Source organism: Phocoena sinus, chromosome 11 (genome assembly GCF_008692025.1).
Source record: "Phocoena sinus isolate mPhoSin1 chromosome 11, mPhoSin1.pri, whole genome shotgun sequence".
NCBI classification, from domain to species: Eukaryota; Metazoa; Chordata; class Mammalia; order Artiodactyla; family Phocoenidae; genus Phocoena; species Phocoena sinus.
The window spans coordinates 53856018-53879347 of record NC_045773.1 but is presented as its reverse complement, the minus strand read 5'-3'; the positions used below and the strand labels follow the sequence as shown (position 1 = coordinate 53879347).

The 23330-nt window shown below is 43.9% G+C and overlaps 1 protein-coding gene across 1 annotated transcript in view; it reads left to right on the top strand.

Moving 5' to 3' along the window:
* TGFBR2 (transforming growth factor beta receptor 2) overlaps nt 1–23330 on the top strand; it is a 95058-nt gene that overhangs the window by 35424 nt on the left and 36304 nt on the right. Inside the window, exon 3 of the mRNA XM_032648045.1 lies at nt 3848–4038. Coding sequence (XP_032503936.1) covers nt 3848–4038 — 191 coding nt within the window. The remainder of the gene's footprint in view (nt 1–3847; nt 4039–23330) is intronic.

The following is a 23330-nucleotide window of genomic DNA, read 5'->3' as shown; positions in this document are numbered from 1 at the left end:
ATTCAGTGTAATTTCTAGAGATACTCTATACATTTTCAAATATACACAGGCACCTTTACTATTTGTAAGTCCGGAAACCATTCCTTGTGTCAAGGAGAGGGATTTGCCACTAGTCATTTAATTGAGACCCCTTGGGATCCCCGTAGTGATGCCAGGAGCTTTGTTCTTCTGACACAAACTCAGTCCTGTTTCGTGGAGATGAAAGGTGGGCTCTTGCAAGAGGGACGCACTTGTCAAAAATGGGGGAAGTGACTTGGTATCAGGAGACAACCTATTCCTTAGTCAGAAGCCTTGGCCAGTGCCTCACACCACTGCTGGGCCAAACACTGCATCTTCCTCTGGGAGCAGGACCACATCTTCCTCTTGGAGCAGATCCCCTTCTCTCCCTCGCTCTGTCCACCCCTCCCTCCCCTCCCCCTCCCCCTCCCTTTTCCCCTCCCTCCCTCCCTCCCTTCCTCCCTCATCCTCCCGTCTTGCCAGGGATGCACGCACACGCACACACACACACACACACACACGCACACAGTGCGTGCTCATGAATCATTTGATTAACTCATAGTTATGAATTGGGAGTATAAGCCAGAGATTAAAAAAAAAATAGAGATCATTAAGAGAGTCCTTATTTTATAAAAAAACTACACATTCATTAATGAAATATAACATTTTGAAGCCTTATTCTGATGGTTTCAATTTATCAGCTATTTTTTTAAAGTAACCTCTATGTCTCCTGGCCATTTGCAAATGAGCATGTAAACCCAGATATCTTGCCCCGCTCCTTTTGGAAGGAGTCTTTTGAGACTTTCTCTGGACCGTGTATACTCAGCCTTGATGATAAATCTGAAACCCTGGCACATTTCCCTACGTACCAGGACATGAATTAGGTTCTTAAGAACTAAAGGAATGTTAACAGCTAAAGATCTGTCACGGCAGCTTGCCATACCTGCCAGCTGCACTTGTGTCCAGCTCTGAGTGGTGGTTTTGAAAAACGGATTTTGACAGAGATGGTGTTCAAAGCAGAGGCACGAGTGTGATCAGAGGTTCAGAAGCGTACCATCTGAGGGCTGGTGGGGGCAGTTAGCCATGGCTGGTCCAGTAAAGAGGACGTGGGCTCTGTTGAGAGATCTGAAGGGCTCTCAAGTGGAAAATATAGTCAACCTGTCGTGCAGAACTCTGCAGGACAGGAGACCCACAGCATTTACAAGGGGACAGACAGACTTGTACTCAGGATCAGTTGAAACATTTTCTCAGTCGTGGTTTCCTGCCAGTGGGCCAGGCTTCCTTCTCTGGAAGGGTCAGACCAAGTTCGAGAGGATGGAGGACCACTTGTCAGGTTTGGGGCAGGAAGCCTCAGACCCCAGACCAGCTGACCCCAGGCTCCTCTTCATTCCTGTTTTCTGCTGCCTGTCTTTACTTAAATATCCACTGGAGGTGAGAACATACTTCTACACCCAAACAGGCTCTTTTCATTAAAGGTAGTTTCCCTACCCCAGTACAAGTCCAAGGGGTGGAGTGTGAATCACACATCCCTGGCATTGAAGCTTTGCTGTCTCAGAAGATGCGGGCATGTGGGGAAGCCTCTCTGTACCCTCTGTGTCTCAGCCCTAAAGATTAAATACAGTGAACGTTATTTTTACCTTTCTGGGAAAAGACACATTTGGATGTGGAGAGAGGGAGGTGCCAGGGATGCTGTCCTGTACCCCCGCCCATGCAGCACTGAGGTGCACACCCTTGGCTGAGGGATCACCCCAAGCCCTCCAGGGGTGCTCCTCTTGTCTGCTCCCCGAGCTGCTTCATTGGAGTCCGGCAGGTTCAGCCTCTCTATACCAGCAGCCAGCATCCCAGGACTGGTTGGTGCAGTGGCCCAAACGCCTGACCACTTTGCCTCAGCTTGGGACAGCTCTGGTGGGCCATCCCAGCCCCCAGCTGCCCAGAGGTCAGCAGAGGCCTCATCACGACCCCCCTCCCTGCTCTGTGCAGCATTGCTGCCTTTGGCCCCTGCAGGGGAATCTCCCTAGAGCTCCTGCACAGAGATCCAGAGATCTCACAGCCTCAGAGTCTGTGTCCAGGGCACGCACACTTGGACACTCGGCTATCTTAGGAATAGCCCAGTGGGGGAATAAAAGACTCTGCTCTCTGTGGTGGTACTCTCCCACGATCAGTTTTAGTGTTCTTTTCATTCACTTGCTGATTCATTCATTTATTTATTTATTTTTAATTTATTTATTTTTTGTGGTACGCGGGCCTCTCACTGTTGTGGCCTCTCCCTGTTGTGGCCTCTCCCGTTGCGGAGCACAGGCTCCGGACGCGCAGGCTCAGCGGCCATGGCTCACGGGCCTAGCGGCTCTGCGGCATGTGGGATCTTCCCGGACCGGGGCACGAACCCGTGTCCCCTGCATCGGCAGGCGGACTCTCAACCACTGTGCCACCAGGGAAGCCCTCATTCATTTATTGAACTAATGCCAGTTGTGCACGCTTACCATGTGAAATGCTTAAGTCCTTTTCAAGGATAGAAATATTTTAGAACCAAAATTAATTTCATAACTGTGGTTCTTTTGTCGCAGATATTGACAACCTCTTCAGTAGCAGGACAAAGAAGTCTGTATTTATTTCACTGTGTCCTCCCTTTCTGTGCTCCAGTGTACCCACAGATGTTTTGCACAGTGGGCCCTGCCTGTCCAGGAGACACCGTTACAGCACTGAGTGGAGGAAGCAATTGAGGACCTTATGGAGCCTCAAGTACTGTGGTTGAGTTTCCTCCCTCTGATTCTAGTTCTATAGACAGCAGGGGGTGGAAGTCAGGGGGCTCTGAAAGAGCTGCCCCAGGGCTGCAGAGCAGCTTTCCTTCGTGGCTCACAGTTTCTTCCTTGTCCCATCCCGGGGCCTCTGGAGGCTTCACAAGGCAGGGACACCGTGCTTTTCCCTGGGATCCCGGAGGACTCAGCACGGCTTCATTTTGTTACCAAAACCAAACACAAACCCCCACCTATGCAGGCGGGCACACAACTATGGGGGCAGGGAGGGAGGTGCTTTTGTTTCATGGCCACTGTTTTTGCCAAGACTTTCCAGTAGCTTGGGGGTTAAGGATAGGTAGGGGTTTTGGGTTTTTTTTAGTTTTTTTTTTCAAAATTTATTACTTTTTAATTTTTTATACAGTCTTTAAAGATTATGCTCCGTTTGTAGTTATTACAAAATATTGGCTATATTCCCATCCTTGAGCCTTTCTTATACCCTCCCACTCTCCCCACCTCCCCACTGGTAACCACTAGTTTGTTCTCTGTATCTGTGAGTCTGTTTCTGTTTCGTTACGTTCACTAGCTGTACTTTTTAGATCCCACATATAAGTGATACCGTATAGTATTTGTCTTTCTCTGTCTGACGTATTTAACTTAGCGTAATGCCCCCCAAGTCCATCCATGTTGCTGCAAATGGCAAAATTTCGTTCTTTTTATGACTGAGTAATATTTAGCTAGATTCTGTCCAGCAAACTAGAGATGCAATGCTAGGCTCACCGTGCGGTCAGGATGGAAGGTTTGGAGTCACCCCAAGGACCTAGCGATCTCCTGTTTCCCCACGCCTTCCCTTTAATGATTTAATTAAGGCATAATGTGCAAAGTTCTCTGACAGGTTTGTCTCCAAGGAAAGCCCTCACGTTATGATCCTAAGTGGGTTCTGAGATAAGCAAAGGAAAGACTGAAGTGCGTGGAAAAGCACAGGATATGACGGGACAACCTGTAAGTGATGGAGAACAGGAGGCAGCGCTGCTGTTAGAAACAATGTCCTGATGGAGATACAGCCCAGACTGCTTCCCTGTGGGACCATACTCACCCCCTCCTTCTCTGTGCCCCAGGAGAAAGAATGATGAGAACATCACACTGGAGACGGTCTGCCACGACCCCAAGATCGCCTACCATGGATTTGTCCTTGACGACGCTGCTTCTTCAGAGTGTATTATGAAGGAAAAAAAGGGGTCTGGAGAGACTTTCTTCATGTGTTCCTGCAGCTCCGAAGAGTGTAACGACCACATCATCTTCTCCGAAGGTGAGTGTTCTTCTTGGGATGGTCTGCAGGCTCAGGGCACATCCCTTCCTGGCTGGTGCTGGCTGGTGGGCTCACACTGGGGATCAGGCCCCCTTCACCTGTTGGAAAGAGGGGCTTAAGGGGTAGCAGGGTTGGCTCTGGTCTGTATCAAATCTGGTTCCCGGGGCCCACGTTATGATTTGTCACTGAGAAATAGTTTGTGTCACTCAGAGTAGTGGTTCTCAAAGCGCAGTGCCTGGAACAGCAGCAGTGGCATCACCTGAGAACTTGTTAGAAATGCAGATTCCAGGGTGCCACCCCTGACTGTGGAACCAGAAACCCTGGGTGCGGGCCCAGGGTGATTCTGAGGCAGCTCAAGTTTGAGAACGACTGGTCCAGAGTTGGGAGGAGGCTGTATGATTCAGGAGGGAGACTTTAACTCAAGTTGTTGTGTGTACATACTCCTAGGATTTGTCTAAAGGGGAAAGTACATTAACCTCAGTAATGATAGCCTGTTGGATGCACACTTGTCTCTATCCATCATGAATATTGTGTTGGCCAAAAAGTTCGTTTGGGTTCTGTAACATCTTCCACATAAAGCCAAATGAACTTTTTGCCCAACCCAATATTATCCCTCCTTCCCTCCCCTCTTTCCCTACTCCCTCCCTCTCTCCCTCCTACCTTCCCTCCCATCTTCCATCTGCCCATCCATCCATCCACCCACTTTTCCATCTCTCCATCTGCCCATCCATCTCTCCATCTGTCTATGCATCCATTCATCTATCTGTCCATCTGTCCATCCATCTCTCTGTTCATCTATCCATGTATCTGTCCATCCATCCAAACACCTGTCCATCTGTCCATCCACTCAAACACCAATCCATCTGTCCATCCATCCACCATCCATCTGTACATCTGTCTGTTCATCTATCTGTCCATCTGTCCAGCCATTCATTGCACCCACTCATCCATCTTTCCATGCAAACAGTTGATCATACTATAAATATTACCTGGCAATATTTTTTTTCACCCACCCACTTTTACTTCTCTTCTAAACAAGACAATATATGTAGATATATTGTACACCTTTTAATTGTTGTCCAGAATTGCATAATATGGCATATCTTCTATGAGTGACTTAACCATTCTTAACTTATTCCCACATAAGTTGGTAGCTTATTTTAGGTGTCTCCAGTTTTCCACTTAATGCTGCATTGACTATCTTTGTAAAAACATCTTATACATTTGTGCTAGTATTTCTGCAAGATAGATTTCTAGAAATGAAATTTCTGGATCAGACGTATGCACATTTTAAATTTGGATGGCCACTATTAAATTGTTCTCCTCCCCCAGAAGATATATAAGCATATGAATTTCCATCTACTTTCTCCAGCACTGGAGATTATAAGCCTTTTAATTTTTCCAGGCTGATGATGCAAATAATATTCTCTTGATTTTAGGAATATAAATTCAGCATGGGGAAAGGTTATTTTAGCCCCAAATAGGTCCAATTCAATAAAAACTCCTTTTGGAACACAAGTGCTGGGTCGACACACTATCCCTGCGACACACTATCCCTGCTACTGTGTGTGTCCCAAATATAGAAAGTGATGAGTCTCATGCTTTGTGTATGGTGCTCATGGGCATTGCAGACGCACCTCTTGCTCTCTGTGTGTCCTTCAGCCAGTTTCCCTCCCTTCCTGTTCTACACTCCACCTGTGCCAATTTCTCAGTGTACAAAGGCAGGCATGTACATCTTGTCAGCGCAATACCTTCCAAAATCATTCCCCTCTCCTGTTTTTTCGTCCTACAGGCACTCCATGTCTCTCATTTTCCTTATGTAATTTGAGTTAGGAGGGACATTGTAACTAGATTAAATCACACTAAAACATGGTAACCTTGATATCCTGGTTTACCGTGTTAACCTTCCCCAAGTACTTCACCTTTAAAAACAAGGCCCAGGCTAAGCCAAAGGAATTAATCCCTAATAGTGGAATATCCAGACATGTTTATTACCATCTTTGAAACTTTTATCTCCTTTTGCATACTGGCTTATCCACAATGGAAGAATTTATTTCATTCAAAGGGGACAAAAGTTGATAAATGGCTTGCAAGTTGGATATATTTTATATATATGTATATTACTATAAGCTCTTAAGGTATTTATGACTTCAGTTTTCAGCATATTTTCAACTCATGTGATAATCATGGGCCCACATTCATGTTTTCCCTCTTATTGATTATCAGACTGTTTGTTTATGAGGTGAGATAATCAGCATAAAGGTGGTTTCTCATTGTACAACTCAAGAAATCCAGCACAGCTGATGATTCAGATGTTTGAGTGATTTCAGAGTCTTCTAAAATGCTCCAGGGAGTATGCTTAAAAATAACCATCTCTCTTCTCTCTATTTGTTGTAGGGGGATATTTTCAACCCCTACAACATCAGGTATTAGGAAGAACACTTTGGGGTCCATTTCTCTTATTGCCACCATCTCTTCTTTATATTAAGGAATGAAAACTTTTTTTTTAATTGAAGTATAATTGACTTACAATGTTGTGTTAATTACTGATGTACAACAAAGTGACTCAGTTATGTACATATGTGTGTGTGTGTATGTATATATATATATATATATATATACATATACACACACACTTTTTAATATATTCTTTTCCATTGTGGTTTATCATGGGATTTTTAAAAAATTGGGGTATAGTTCTTTTATAATGTTGTGTTAGTTTCTACTGTACAGCGAAGTGGAGTTCCCTGTGCTATACAGCAGGTTCTCATCAGTTATCTATTTTATACGTATTAGTTAGTATATATATGTCAATATATGTCAATCCCAATCTTCCAATTCATCCCACCCCCACATTCCCCCCTTGGTGTCCATATGTTTGTTCTCTACTTCTGTGTCTCGATTTCTGCCTTGCAAACAGGTTCATCTGTACCATTTTTCTAGATTCCACATATATGTGTTAATATATGATATTTGTTTTTCTCTTTCTGACTTACTTCACTCTGTATGACAGTCCCTAGGTCCATCCACATCTCTACAAGTGACCCAATTTCATTCCTTTTTATGGCTAATATTCCATTGTATATATCTACCACATCTTCTTTATCCATTCATCTGTTGATGGGCATTTAGGTTGCTTCTATGACCTGGCTATTATAAATAGTGCTGCAATGAACATTGGAGTGCAAATGTCTTTTTGAGTTATAGTTTTCTCTGGGTATATGCCCAGTAGTGAGATTGCTGGGTCTCATAGGATATTGAATATAGTTCTCTGTGCTATATAGTAGGACCTTGTTGTTTATGCATTCTATATATAAAAGCTTACATCTGCTAATTCCAACCTCCCAGTCGATCCCTCCCCCAACTCACTCCCTTTTGGCAACCACCAGTCTGTTCTCTATGTCTGTGATTCTGTTTCTGTTTCATAGATAGGTTCATTTGTGTCATATTTTAGATTCCACATATAAGTGATATCATATGGTATTTGTCTTTCTTTTTCTGACTTACTTCACTTAGTATGATAATCTCTGGTTGAATCCATGTTGCTGCAAATGGCGTTATTTCGTTCTTTTTTCTGGCTGAGTAGTATTCCATTGTATATATGTACCACATCTTCTTTATCCATTCATCTGTTGATGGACATGTAGGTTGTTTCCATGTCTTGGCTATTGTGAATAGTGCTGCTGTGAACATAAGGGTGCATGTATCTTTTTTGAATTATAGTTTTATCTGGATATATGCCCAGGAGTGGGATTGCTATATCACATGGTAATTCTATTTTTAGTTTTCTGAGGAAGCTCCATATTGTTTTCTACACTGCACCAATTTACATTCCCACCAACGGTGTGGGAGTGTTCCCTTTTCTCCACACTCTCTCCAGCATTTGTTATTTGTAGACTTTTTAATGATGGGCATTCTGACTGGTGTGAGGTAGTACCTCATTGTAGTTTTGACTTGCAGTTCTCTAATAATTAGTGATGTTGAGCATCTTTTCGTGTGCCTGTTGGCCATCTGTATGTCTTCTTTGGAGAAATGTCTGTTTACGTCTTCTTCCCATTTTTCGATTGGGTTGTTTTTTTTGTTGTTGAGTTGTATGAGCTGTTTGTATATTTTGCAAATTAAGCCCTTGTCAGTCGCATCATTTGCAAATATTTTCTCCCATTCTGTAGGTTGTCTTTTCGTTTTGTTTATGGTTTCCTTTGCTGTGCAAAAGCTTGTAAGTTTGAATAGGTCCCATTTGTTTATTTTTGTTTTTATTTCTATTGCCTTGGGAGACTGACCTAAGAAAACACTGGTACAATTTATGTCAAAGAATTTTTTGCCTATGATCTCTTCTAGTTTTATGGTGTCATGTCTTGTGTTTCAGTCTTTAAACCATTTTGATTTTATTTTTGTGTATGGTGAGAGTGTGTGTTCTAACTTCATTGATTTACATGCAACTGTCTAACTTTCTCAGCACCACTTGCTGAAGAGACTTTTTCCCGTTTTATATTCTGGCCTTCTTTGTCAAAGATTAATTGACTGTAGGTGTGGTTTTTTTTTTTTTCCTAGGCTCTCTATTCTGTTCCATTGATCTGTATGTCTCTTTTTGTGCCAATACCATGCTGTTTTGATTATTGTAGCTTTGTAGCATTGTCTGAAGTCTGGGAGGGTTATGCCTCCTGCTTTGTTCTTTTTCTTCAGGATTGCTTTGGCAATTCTGGGTCTTTTATGGTTCCATATGGATTTTAGGATTATTTGTTTTAGTTCTGTGAAAAATGTCATGGGTAATTTGATAGGGATTACATTAAATATGTAGATTGCTTTGAGTAGTATTGCCATTTTAACTATTAATTTTTCCAATCCAAGAGCATGGGTTATCTTTCCATTTCTGTATTGCTCCAATTTTAGTATATGTGCTGCCGAAGCGAGCACATATCTTTCCATTTCTTTGAATCATCTTCAGTTTCATTTATTAATGTTATATAGTTCTCAGTTCTCAGTATAGTTCTCAGTCTTTCACCTCCTTGATCAGGTTTATAAGGTGGGAAAACTCTTGAAGCAATTTTTATTTTTCTACTCCAAGTCAAATAAGATGGGGAACACAAAAGCTCTCTGGAGTGTTCTGTGTAGTATTTTTATTAGGATAGCACTCTGTTCTTGTTGCTTTCTGATCTACAAACAATGGATAATGATTACTTACATCTTACATTTTTCTTAAATATGTGAGGGAAAAAAAGTTGAGCCACAAGATTTACTCTTTAAATGTAGATCTTTATTTTCAGTGTTACTATGAATGATAGCTGACATTCAGAGGGAATGTAGTTGCTGTGTTTGTTGCTAAGGCCCTGTGATGGCCTGGCCTCAGTTAATCTCATAGCCACCCCATGAGGTAGGCACTGCTAGTATCCCCATCTTATGGATGAGAAAATCAAGCTCAGAGAACTGTAACACCTTGTCCAGGATCCCATGACTAGTGGTGGCATAGCTAGGATTCATAATGGGCTGTGTATAAAATAAAACTTCTGTGAGGGTTTTTCCCCCTTCCTTCTCTTTTTATGTCCTTCTTTCTTGCACTCTCTCTATCTCTGTCTTTCTAAACAGATAACATATGTACATATTAAAAAATTCAAATTCGACAAACTGGATACAGTGAAAAGAAAGCCTCCTCTTGGTCTGTGATCATGCATTCATCCAGAGAGATTTTTCTGCATGGAACTCTGCACGGAAATCCTAAACTTGGTAAATCATATCATTGAGATTCTTTTTAAAAGTCAGATTCATTGATGTATAATTTACATAAAATAAAATCCACCGTTTGAAGATACTATTTTCACTGAATTGTGACTAATGTATATAGCTGTGTAACTACTACCACAATCAAGATACAGAACATTTTTGTGACTCCCAGTAAATTCCCTTATTCCCTTTTTCCATCATCATTGGGATTTTTATCCTCATTTTAGAAATTTAGTTGCTTTCTTCCTGTATTTGGTGATTTCCGTTTACTTAACCGAGGCCATGACCTCAGTCCTCCAAAGAATGGACAGGTGGGACAGCCCAGCCTCAGACAACAAGATACCACTGTGTTCCTTTGCCTCTATAGGCACCCAGGCCTATTCTACCAAAAAAAAAAAAAAAAAAAGGCCGGGGGTGGGGGGACAAATGCCACCTCTTTGTATTATTTAGCACTGATTTTCTCTCCTGCTCCATGTTGCTTGTCTGTACGCCTGGCATAAAGCCTGAAGCCTGGCAGATGGTTTGGGGGAGGATGGGCCTCTACACAAGCCACCAGTCCTCCCATCTTCACTCCTTTCAGGTTCCCAGAGGTTGGTGTGTAGTGATGGCTTGTATGCCTCTGGTCTTGTTCACCTTGTCAAAGCACCTTTACGTTCTATACCTGAGAAATGTGCAGAGAATGTATTGAAGATACTGAAGATTCGTTGAGATAATTGTCTTAAGGCCCAGAAAGATGATTAGATTACTGTCCCCTGGTGATGATGGCAGAGAGCCAGGAACATAGAAGTTAGGTGACTTGCCTGTAGTTACTCAGCTAGTTAGTGGCAGAGCTGGGCTACAGGTTTGGTCTGCAGACTCTCACCAAGGTCTGTGTCCCTAGTACAGGGTTTGAAGTCTGTATTCCGAGGGGCATCAGGGGCTGCTCTGAGGAACTGAGGGAGAAGGGAGTAAATCAGCTCTCCTTTACCTGCCATGTGTACCAAGCTTCAGCAGAAGATGTGAATCACAGAAGGGCGTTGCCAGCTTTCATGAGTTTGAAACCAATGTTCCAAAACAAAGGAATTAAAGAGACCTTGCTGTCTTTCTTTTTGAACCAGGTACCTATCTTTTCCCCCAAAACCCCCCAGTGGGGCCTTGTGCTATGCCCGGTGGCTCCCTGCTTCCCTAATGTAGATCAATTAGAATGAGGCCGGGGTCCGCTCTTCCATCTGCTCTCCAAAAGTCAGGTCTCCCTGTCCTGTCTGATGATTCCTGCTTGGTGAAATATATGTAGAATTCTGAGGAAGTCATTATCTCCCCCTGAGCTCACCAAGCCCTATGATTCCGGTTAGAAGAGAGGGCATTTGTCTGGGTCCTTATTGATGTCCTGGTGACAGCTGTCAGTCAAACAAGCCCTGTCAGGCTCCTGGACCAAAGTGAGCCCAGGATGGGGGTGGGGACCCCAAGCTAACGGCTCCCTGTTCACTTGCAGATGACATGTCCACTTTGCAAAATCATGATGTGGGTAGGATCGCTCATTAAGCCTTGAAGAATCCAAAACACCACTCAGTTTTATTCATTTCATAAATGGTTTCCAAGTGCAGTAAAGATGCTTCATTTGCAGAGTGCCAGGCAAGGAGATGATTTCTGCTTGTTTTAGGTACAAAATAAACAGTCCAGTGTAATGGTTAAGATGGGTCTGTGGTGGGTTTCTGGAATTTTAAGGCCCATTCTACCACTTGTTCGCTTTGCCACATTGGGCCAGTTACCTGACCTCTCCTAGTCTGTAAAATGGAACTAAAACGGGGGGTGGGTGGGGTGCGGCTAGATTGTTACATGCAGTGCTTATGCCAGCGCCCCATCTGTTAGCTGCTGGTATTATTTGGGGGTTTCTATCCGATGCGGACTTTTGCTCACCCTGAGATGTGAAGCCAGGCCCGTCCGGCCCTCTGGTGTGTTCCAGCACTGAGGTCTGTGGTGGAGACTCGACCACAGCGTGCAGCAGGCCACTCAGACCTCCTGTGTGTGGCGCTGCAAGGGTCAGTACCGCGCCGCAAGAGTTTGGGAGGGGTTTGTGTTGCTTTAACTCGTGCCTCGAGCAGCTTCTTTCTTCTCCACGTGCCTTCACAGAGGTAGGGGGAGCTACCGAGTCCACAGTTTGTAATCAAAGCTAACCACACCCCTCCGTGGTCGGATAATATCACACATATTGTTCCTATTGTGACGCAGAATCACAGTAGCAGGTGGCTAAATACAAATGGGAGGGCTCACTGTGCTGTGCAGGTCAGTGCTCGGGGCGATCGCACTTCTGTTCTTGCCAAAGGGCTTCACTCCGTCTTCCTTTTCTCGGCAGAAAGCTGCTTTGGGCCACGTGGCCGCCTCATTGAATGGCTGTGCCGCTGTTGACCACTTAGTGCTGATAGGGATACCTGTGGCCTCAGGGTGCTGTGGGGATTGAAGGAGGTGAAGCTTGGGAGGGCCAGCGTGGCAGCTGGTACACAGTAGGGGCCTCCATTCTCCCTCATTCCTCCAGATAAGGAGCGCACTCTTTGCTGAGGAGAACCCCTCCTCTGAATGGGGAATCCTCGCTACTCCAAGTGTCCACAGACCAGCTGCAGCATTGCCGGGCAGCTTCGTAGAAGAGCAGAACCTCAGGGCCCTCCTGGACCCACTGCATCAGTATCAGTGTTGTATCAGTGTCCTTGGTGATCTGTTCTCACACTGAAGTGTGAAAGCACTGGTGTGAACTCACCCAGCTAGGAATGGAACCAGAGAACCAAAGATGGGTCTTGTTAGCTTCCTGCTGGTAACTTGCCCAGCTGATCAGTCAGCCCAAGAGGAATACATTTGGTCTTAAACCTGGTCATTTGCAAAGGAGCTAAATATGCTTTACTCCGTCCTTTCGTGTAACAGAACACCCCACTGAAATGGGGGTGTTTTTCCATAGCGATAGTGAAGTCATTTTTTGTATGCGTCACAAACTTTGTGCTGGCATGGAGCTCCATGTAGAGAAGATGAGGTGCCTTATCAGGAACATTTCTTTGGTTTCCATGATAATGTTCACATACTTTATCTATGGGATCATACACTACTATTTCCCAAAGCAAGAAGACATGTAGGAATACCTTCAAGAAGCATTTCACAAGATGTTGTTCTGAACTGGATCTGTTGATACGAGGGAGTTGTTTGGTAGCCCCGGGGGAGCCTGGAAAAGGAATAGGGAGGCATTAAAAGTTCGCCTGAATCAGTTTGCTCTTCAGTTGTTTGTTATCATCATCTGCTGGGTTAGGATGGTAATTTGGCAGATTGAAGAAGATGTGCTTCTGGACTGCTCCCAGCTCCTAGATGGCTGGATCCCTGGCCATCCCACCTTTCCTCCTGACTTAGAGCTGAACTGCTTCTTCTGGAAATGGCAAGTCTCCATGGCCATGAGGGAAAGGGAGTTAGCATTAAACTCAAGCCTGGACTCTGAAAAGTTTGGTTTCAAGGCCAGAGTCCCACCCCCTTCCTTAGCTGAAGTGCAGGGGAGCTGGCACCATGCCCAAGGCCCAGACCGTGGACATCCCTAGAACAATAGTAGTGATGGCCTCTGCCCTGGGGTGAGAGCCTGCTGTGGTTGGTCCACCTGTGCTAACTGCTTTCAGGTGTGTTGCCTTGTTTCCTAGAGTCATAACTTCTTTTTGACGTCACGTTCTAGCATTTTTTCAAATTTACTGAGGTATAATTAACAAATACAGTTGTAGATATTTAAAGTGTACATCATGGTGACCTAATATACTTTGTGAAAGGATTTCCTCCATCTAGGCAGTTCACACATCCATCACCTCACATATTTTTCTTTTTGTGTGAGAACATTTAAGTTCTACTCTCTTAGCAAATTTCAACTGTACAAGACAGTGTTATCAACTGTAGTCACCATGTTTTACACTAGATTCTCATCACTCATTCACCTTAGAGCTGAAAGTTTATACCTTTTTACCAACCTCTCCCTATTTCCCCCACCCCCCAGCCCATGGCAACCACCGTTTTACCGTTTCTGTGAGTTTGCTTTTTGTTTTTAGATTCCACATGTGAATTATACCATGAGGTATTTGTCTGTCTCTGTCTTATTTCATTTAGCATAATGTCCTCAAAGTCTATCCATGATGTTACAAATGGAAGGATTTCCCTCTTCCTCATGGCTGAATACTGTTCCATTGAATATACACCACACCTTCTTTATCCATTCATCCCTTGGTGGACATTTAGGTCGCTTCCATGTCTTGCCAGTTATGAATGATGCTGCAGTGAACATGGGAGTACAGATAGCTCTTTGAGATCCTGTTTTCATTTCTTTGGATAAATACCCAGGAGTGGGATTGCTGGGTCATATGGTAGTTCTATTTTTAGTTTTTTAAGGAATCTCCATACTGTTCTCCATAGAAGCTGTATCAATTTACATTCCCACCAACAGTGCAAAGGGGTTCCCTTTTCTCCACATCCTTGCCAAGACTTGTCATCTTAGTCTTTTTGGAGTCGTAACTTTTTTTATGCTGAAATGAAGCCCATGCAGTTAGCTCGTCCAAACTTTTCATTTTACTGACAAAGAAATGGATTTCTAGAGAGTGGTGTGAATGTCCCAAGATTTCGCAGTTGGTTCTCCACCATTTGTCCACAGGAGAGTTGGAGAATCTTGTCTCTTTTTTTCAGGGAGTACCATCAACCCTCCACGTGCAGCTGTGTGTGGGGTGCTTGTTAACAACAGTCTTACCCCCATGTGGACAGAAGCCTGGTTGCTAATCTGTGCCCAGATTCCCCATTCAGCGAGTCCTGGGCAAGCAGCACAACCAGAGGCTATACCACTCACGGGCTTGTTAGGAACGAGCTTTACAAACGACGCCCAGCAGGATGCTCATCTTCTGAGAAGATCGTGCTCTCCCCAGTGAGATTTTCTGGGTTCACATCTCAGCTAAGCCATTTATGAGTTGTTTGTCCTTGGGTGAACCAATTTACCTCAGTTTTCCCCTCTGAAAAATGGGGATAGAAATAGTGCTCACTTTGAATAGGATTTTTGTGAGGATAAATGTGTTTATTCATGTAGGGAACTTAGAATAGTACCTGGCACAGAACAACTATGCAATAAATTTTGGCTGTAAAGAGTTACCATTGTTCCCCTAGATTCAAATGTCTCGTCTTTGGATTTAGCCAGATGAGTGAGACACTTTGTACCAATGTCGTGTTGCATTCTCCTTCCTGAAAATTCCTTCTGCTGACTCGTCTGTAAGTACCACCCATCTTCAGCAACAGTCCTGTGAATCAGAGGGACAGGTTCACTGTAAAGAACGCTGTTGAGGAAGCTGTTCTCTGCATTGTACTGTCACCTCGCTGAGGAAGCCAGGAGAAATTTCTCTCAGCTCTCTGCTTTGGAAAGATTATTCCCCTCATGAGGACATACTTGCTTTTGACCTTAAGGACACTTTGAAGCATACAGAGCTTCAAGTAGAGCAGGGATCAGCAAGGTTCTTTGGTAAAGGACCAGTTCATGAATATTTTGGGCTTTGCAGGCCAGAGAGCCCCTGTTGCAGCCACAGACAGTATGTAAACAAATGGACGCGACCATGTTCCAGTAAAACTTTATTTACAGAACAAGGCTTCAGGCCACCCCCTGATATACATGACCATGTTTTGTTGTATTTCTCCCTACAGTACTACCAGAAAAGCTTCAGTCATGCTTCTAGCAAATATGTGGGCGTGTACTTTGCATACTGACATCACCCCTGCTTGCCTGTTTTCCTACATTTACCTTCCATTTGTCTTGATCCCAGCTCCCATGTTTACTTTTTTTTGGTCTTCCCCCCACTACTGTGTCTATCTCTAGGTTGCATGAGATTTTTTTTTTTTTTTTTTTTTTTACAGGATGGAACTATCAGTAAATACGTCCGTTATATCTAGTTAACTTAGGAACCAGGACTCTAGAAACCACTCTGACTCAGAGTTCACCTGCTGTGGTAAAATGCTCCTGGCTGACCCACAAGCTGCCTGCAGGCCCCACAGGACCTGGAGAGGCAGAGAGCAAGGAGACGAGGAGACAGGGACTCCTGGTAGCCACAAACGCTCCTTCTTTCCTTTCTCATTGTTGTCGAGTTTCTTTTAAATGAAAACAGCCTCTTTGGTTTGCAGGCCTAAAGCTGGCAGGAAGACAAATGATTTTTTTTTTACAATATCAGACACGCGGTTTCCTGTCTCTGTTTAACTTGCTAGCAGATCATCTCAGCCAGCTGGGTCCCCCTGGACCTGTTGTGACCTTAATAACTTTGCTTCCCGCCATCCAGCAGACCCACTCCAGGTGTGGATCACGTGCCTTGCGTACTGTATGGACTTATCTTGGGTTCTGAGTCGGGGAGGGCTTGGACGTGCTGCCGATCTCATTTTGTGTTCGTTCTGCTCCAGCATGCGGCAGCTGGCTTCTTGGGGGAAGCTCTGAGTTCCTGCGTGCAAGAAACCAGCAGAATGATATGTGCTCTGGCAGCTCTGGGCTCTGGGTGTGCTGCTGCCTTTGAACTGCGCCCTCACGACTCAAAATAGCTGGCTTGCCAGCTGTGCTTTTTTGTTTCAAGAGAAACAAACCAGATTTACTTTCTGGTCTCAATGCAAAAGGAAAAGAAACCTAAGTGTGGAAATTTGGTGGAGAAAAGTTGTTAGAAGAGGAAGAAAATTATGGATTAAAGTCACTCGTCTCATTCTGGGGAAGAGAAATCTCTTCTGGGGAAGAGAAATCCTTCAGTGCTGAAGGAGACTTGGGTTGTGAATGAGTTAGAAGCATCCTCTGAATCCCTGAATACAGCCCCATGTCTGGCCAAGGAAATTATAAAGATTGGACATGCCAGAGGGCACTGTGACTCAGTCCAGTGAGACTTAGCATGTATTTGAAGTGTCTTCAGGCAAAGCAACTGGCTTCTGTAGGGTTTTTTTTTTCCCCCTAAGCAGCAAAGTAAACAAAGATGCTCTGAGGCCAGATGTGGTTGCCAGCTGTGAATATTTCTACCCTGGAACCTCATCCTGACGTGAATCACAGCCGAGTGGAATCCATTAAGGACACAGTCTGTCTCAAACCCCATCCCCTAGATGTGAGTGACCAATAGAACAGTTGAGCCAGTAAGGCTGGCGTTGCTGCGAAGCTGTGGTGAAACGTCTGCAGTCTCTCCTCTCACAGTGGCCTTCTCGTGTTCTGTAAACAACACACAGATGGGTGATGGCAAAAAGGGTCTGGGAGATTGTTTGCTACTTTCCAAGTACCTCAGTGTCCCACCAATGGAAAAACACTGGAGCTCGCTAACCACTGGGAAACTGACCCTCATGTCCGCCCGTCCTGAACTCCAGAGGCTGTATTTACCTCCAGCTGAACATCCGGCCGACTGGCTCTTGGAAAACCTTTTCTGATCCTCAAATAACTCTTACGTGTTGCTAATTATGTAAAATCTCAGTGTTCCCAGCAATAATTATGCCTTATAAAAACTAATATTAACTTTTAAAGAAACAATTCATATTTGCTTCTTTACTTAAAAAAAAATACATACACCTCATGCCACTGTCTCCAGTGTCAGGAGCAATGGATCCTAAATTTAGTGATTAAAATTCCTTCCATGCCTTCTCTTTTTTCCCAGGTTCCATCCCAGTCTCCCGTCAGGCCGAAGCCGTTGTTCTCGGCCTTGGCTGCACATTGGAACCACCTGAGAAGCTTTAAAAATGGCTCATTAACTGGGTCTTAGCTCTGCAGTTTCAGATTTAATTGATCTGGCGCCTGGTGTCAGGAATAAAAAAACAACCACCCACCAGGACATTCTAATATGCAGCCAATGTTGGGAACCACTGAATTCAAGGCAGTTTGTTCTGCCACATCTTTTTGTATTTTTCATCATGTTCCACATATAACTTGAAAGAGGATGGTAACAATTAGAGAGCAGTAACCACCACAGGAAGTAGCTAAATTCAGCCCTCCAGGTTAGAGGAGAAGAAAAACAAGCAAACTTGCACCTGGCTCACCCCCTCCCTGGGGAATAATAGGATTCCTTAAAACAGGATGTCACTGTGCTTGCCACACTTTACAAGCGAGTACCTCAGAACGAGGCCGCGGGCCTCACTGGGTAGGCATCTGAGGTTTTAGAACTGGTGAAACGAGATACATTCAGGGCAGGCACATTTGCAACCTGAAGGTGTGGATGGCAGGGTCTGGGTGCCAAAACCCAACCACACTGTGGTTCAGGTGGAGCCAGAGAGGAGGCAGGAGGTGTTTCGGTGACGTGACAGGTATTGATAATGTGCATAATTGATGTGCTTTTCTAAAGCCGGGGGGTCTCCCTGTTGGAGAGGATAGTAGGGTAACTCAAGCCCTCTCTCTCTGTTTTCAGGTTTCCTGAAAATATGAAGGGCCCCTAGACAGGGTGGAAGATATGATCCAGACAGGCAGCCAGGAAAAGAATGAGAGAATCGGGGCAGCTGGGGGATCTTAACAAAGCCCAAGCTAAGTTAGTGGTCAAAGGACTCTAACGCAGAGAAGGGAATGAAAAAATCCTGCTGCAGAGAGCACAGGTCAGCCCGTGGAGGACAGATATTTCATAGGACGTGTCATTGTGTTGTGGGCAAAGCCTGGCACGTTTCAGGCTCTCTCTTCATGTAGGAAGGACAATCAGCACAGGGCAAGGAATGCTAACGGCAGGGACAGGATCAGGGTTCTAACTGCCTGAAATGACCGAGATACACGTCAAGCCAGGCCTGTCTGTCCACACAGTTGATGGCAAAGGAGCAGCTTATCAGAAAGGTGGCTTGGCATCTGCTCAGGCGATAAAGACCCAGGGGGTTAGAGGGGAGTTAAGGTCATTTTGAAATTGGGGTGACCTGATGGAGAGAATCAAAGGGAAACGAGAGCACACAAACCAGCAGTAGTCTGTGCTCACTGGTAAGAACGGTGAGAGTCCTGTTACCTGTCTACACGGATTACGTCCCACGTATTGGAGCTGGGTCTGGTGAAACGTCACAGAGAATCTTGAGAAGCAAGAATGATTTCAGAGACCAGAGCACTTTATACTTAGACCCGGCATGTATGGGATGCCTGCTCCATGCTGGCAGGCGGGAGTCTGATAAATGTGCCAGACTTTAGGGTCTGATAAATAGGTCTTTTTAGGAGTGATTGAAGAAGACAGAGATGTTCAGTCAGCTTGAAAATGAGATGATTTAGGGAAATGCGTTAAATGCCTAACAGCAGTTTGAGAGCTGCCATCCCATAGAAGAAGGAGTCATTGCATTGTCTTTTGCTTTAGAGAATAGCACGAAAGCCAGTAAGTGGACTTACGGGAAGGCCATATTTGATTATAAAGAATATATTTTAAAATATCCCAATGTTGAGACTTTCTCCTAATAGGTCTATTGGGGTTAGATTATGGGATGATTTATAGAGGAGTGGAGTCCCTCTGTCGTAACACTTACAACAGAAGTTTCCTCTGTACCTTTCGGGAATATTCTGGAAGAGGTTGTCATACTGGATTAGACTACATGTAAGACCCTTTTGTTGGGGAGAGAGGTAGGGAGGAAATAACCTAAAGGAGACTCTGCAATGGGATGTGAGGTGAGGCAATAGCTTAGTTTTGAAATACGTACAATTGGAATAAAACAATCAAATGGACTGGAAAGAAGAATTCTTCCATCATTTGGGGAAAATGTATTCTCAAAGTTTGTCTAGAATGTCAAACAGTGCTGTCCATATGCTGGAAGTTAAATTAAGCCCTGCATGCCCAGTAAGCTACTGTCCTGTTGTTTAATTAAAATGATTTTTTATTATTTGCCTGAATTTAATTGTTTACTTTTTCTTGAGATGATGGATGGGGAATTATATCTCATTCTACACTCCTCTTGAAGTTCATTTGACTAGAACATTCTTATGGACCATTTTCTCATTGGCTAGCACTGAATACAACTGCCCTAGGGCTTTGCAAGCAAGTCCACTGTGAATGTTCTCCGTAAGAGGGAAACAACTCTGTGGCAGAATCCCAAGGGATGTTTGCTAAAACAGTGCTTCTCAAACTTTACTGTGTAAATGAATCTCCTAGAAAACTTGATGAAATGCAGATTCTGCAGTCAGCAGTGTAAGGGCTGAGATTCTGCGTTTTCAGTAAGTTCCCAGGTGCTGCCTGCTGATACTGCTGGCCTGGAGGCACCAAGAGATCCTTTTTGTACCGTGCCACCAGAAAATATGCAAAATATTGGAACTCCTGAGTTAGAAAGTATGTATACAGTGTGATGGATTGGGGTGTGTGTGTGAGTGAGAGATGGGGCAGTAACAGAGGAAAGCTGATAGGATGTGGAGTGTCACAGAATAAGGAGGCAATTTGCTTTGCTCCTTAAGAAATCCTGTATCTCTGCCTCTAGGGATCCCCATGTGTCTGTGCCCGGCCAGGGCTGTGACTCAGTAATGCTCCCTTTGTCTGTCAAATGAACATGCTTGGAACATAGCCAGTAAACATCTAGCGGATATCTGTACCTTTTGTTCACTTTCATCATTTTCTTTATTATAACTGGGTCCCACTTCACTAGACGTGATAAAACTGAATTTTGTCTCTGGGAAAACAGAATCCAAACCAGACAGCCAAAAAGCATCTGCCTTCCCTTCTCTCAGTGCAGCCAGACTGACTCCCTCCAAGTCCTTCTACCTGCTTTTTTAAAAAAATTGAAGTATGGTTGATTTACAGTGTTGTGTTACTTTAAGGTGTATAGCAAAATGATTCAGTTATACATATATATTCTTTTTCAGATTCTTTTCCATTATAGGTTACCAGAAGATACTGAATATAGTTTCCTGTGCTCTACAGTAGGTCCTTATTGTTTATCTATTTATATACAGTAGTTTGCATCTGTTAATCCCATACTCCTAATTTACCCCCTCTCCCGCACTTTCCCCTTTGGTAACCATAAGTTTCTTTTCAAAGTCCGCGAGTCTGTTTCTGTTTTGTAAATAAGTTCATTTGTATCATTTTTTTAGATTCCACATGTAAGTGATGTCATACGATATTTGTCTTTCTCTACCTGACTTACTTCACATAGTATGATAATCTCCAGGTCCATCCATGTTGCTGCAAATGGCATTATTCCATTCTTTTTTTTTTTTTTTTTTTTTTTGCGGTACGCGGGCCTCTCACTGTTGTGGCCTCTCCCCCTGCAGAGCACAGGCTCCAGACGCGCAGGCTCAGTGGCCATGGCTCACGGGCCCAGCCGCTCCGCGGCATGTGGGATCTTCCCGGACCGGGGCATGAACCCGTGTCCCCTACGTCGGCAGGTGGACTCTCAACCACTGCACCACCAGGGAAGCCCTATTCCATTCTTTTTTATGGCTGAGTAATATTCCGTTATAAATGTACCACATCTTCTTTACCCATTCCTCTGTTGATGGACATTTAGTTTGCTTCCATGTCCTGGATATTATAAATAGTTGCTGCAGTGAACATTGGGGTGCATACATCTTTTCAAAGTATGGTTTTCTCTGGATATATGCCCAGGAGTGGGATTGCTGGATCATACGGTAGCTCTATTTTTAGTTTTGTAAGGAACCTTTCATACTGTTCTCCATAATGGTTTTACCAATTTACATTCCCACCAACAGTGTAGGAGAGTTCCCTTTTCTCCACACTCTCTCCAGCATTTATTGTTTGTAGACTTTTTGATGATGGCCATTCTGACCAGTGTGAGGCAATACCTCATTGTAGTTTTGATTTGCATTTCTCTAATAACTAGCAATGTCGAGCATCTTTTCATGTGCTTTTTGGCCATCTTTATGTCTTCTTTGGAGAAATGTCTATTAGATCTTCCACCCCTTTTTTAATTGGGTTGTTTGTCTTTTTGATATTGAGCTGCATGAGCTGTTTGCATGTTTTGGTGATTAATCCCTTGTCAGTTGCTTCGTTTGCAGATGTTTTCTCCCATTCTGTGTGTTGTCTTTTCGTTTTGTTTATGGTTTCCTTTGCTGTGCAAAAGCTTCAGAGTCCCAAGTTCTTAAAAACCAACTTATACTACCTCTAAGTATACAGAAGAGTGTCTGTAAATTTTTTTTTTTTTTTTTTTTCCGGCCACACCGCATGGCTTGTAGGATCTTAGTTCCCTAACCAGGGATGGAACCCAGGCCCTCGGTAGTAAAAGCACAGAGTCCTAACCATTGGACCACCAGGGAATTCCTGGTATCGGTCAATTTTTGAATTGCAGAATCTGCTTTGATTATTCTTAGGGCTTTCCAAATTGCCTGATAAAATATTACTTGTTTAAGTCTAGTACTATTGTATTTTCTTCAAATTGTCAAAAAAGGCAACTTCTCTGTGTGCACTGAGAAAATCATGAAATCGAATCTTAGCTCAGTGTGGTGTCTGGACATATGATGGTTTAGAGGCAAAGAAGTAACGTGAAAGTATATCACTTAGAGTGTAGACTTGGAAAGCTCAAGAGAAGTCCTCTTCCAAGAGCTGCAGGGACTTCAGGATTTGAAATGCAGTCTCTGTTGTGTAATATCCTGCACAAAATGTGACCTGAAACCCCCGGCAGCAAACACAGCGTGGCAAAGAGAGATGATTTGGGGATATACAGGAGACTTGGAATGAAAATCCTCAAATAAGCTCTTTTAACAAAATGTACTCTTTGGGCTTCCCTGGTGGCACAGTGGTTAAGAATCTACCTGCCAGTGCAGGGGACACGGGTTCGATCCCTGGTCTGGGAAGATTCCACATGCTGCGGAGCAACTAAGCCCGTGCGCCGTAACTACTGAACCTGCACTCTAGAGCCCGCGAGACACAATTACTGAGCCCACATGCCTCAGCTACTGAAGCCCACATGCCTCAGCTACTGAAGCCCACATGTGTAGAGCCCGTGCTCCGCAACAAGAGAAGCCACTGCAATGAGAAGCCTGTGCACCACAGCGAAGAGTAGCCCCCACTCGCCGCAACTAGAGAAAGCCTGCATGCAGCAACAAAGACCCAATGCAGCCAAAAATAAATAAATAAATAAATAAAATAAATTTATTTAAAAAAATGTACTTTGTGTAGTCTCTTTGGAAATAATAGGGTTTGGGGACTGAATGTAAGAGTGCTTTTAATATTGTGAACTTCCTGTCTTCCCAATATCAAATCATCCTTTAAATATAAATTATATCATCAGAAAAGCAGCCATCTATCAGTGGATCTGTTTGTACAGTAGATGAGCGAGCACAGTGACATCTGGAGACTAAGAAACACTGAACAGGTGTAAAGGACCAGGCAAGATGAGGCTGTCGACGTATAGACCTTTTTTATCTGGTATGGCAGGTTCCCCCCTTTTGCCTTACTGTGCTGGTTGGTTGGGATCTGTAATTCATGTGACTAGAAATAGCTATAGTTGGCCTCAGTGCCTGAACTGTTTTTCAAAGGACTGTATTTAAAATGTCCCCATTACAGTAAGGTTTGCTGAGGATTGATGGTATATATATTCCTTATGGAGGCCTTTAGCTTTGTCACATACTTTCTCTGTATCTACTGAATTGATCATACAGTTTTTTCTCATTTAAATTATTAATGTGGTCACCGATAGGAGTTGTTTTCTTTGCATAT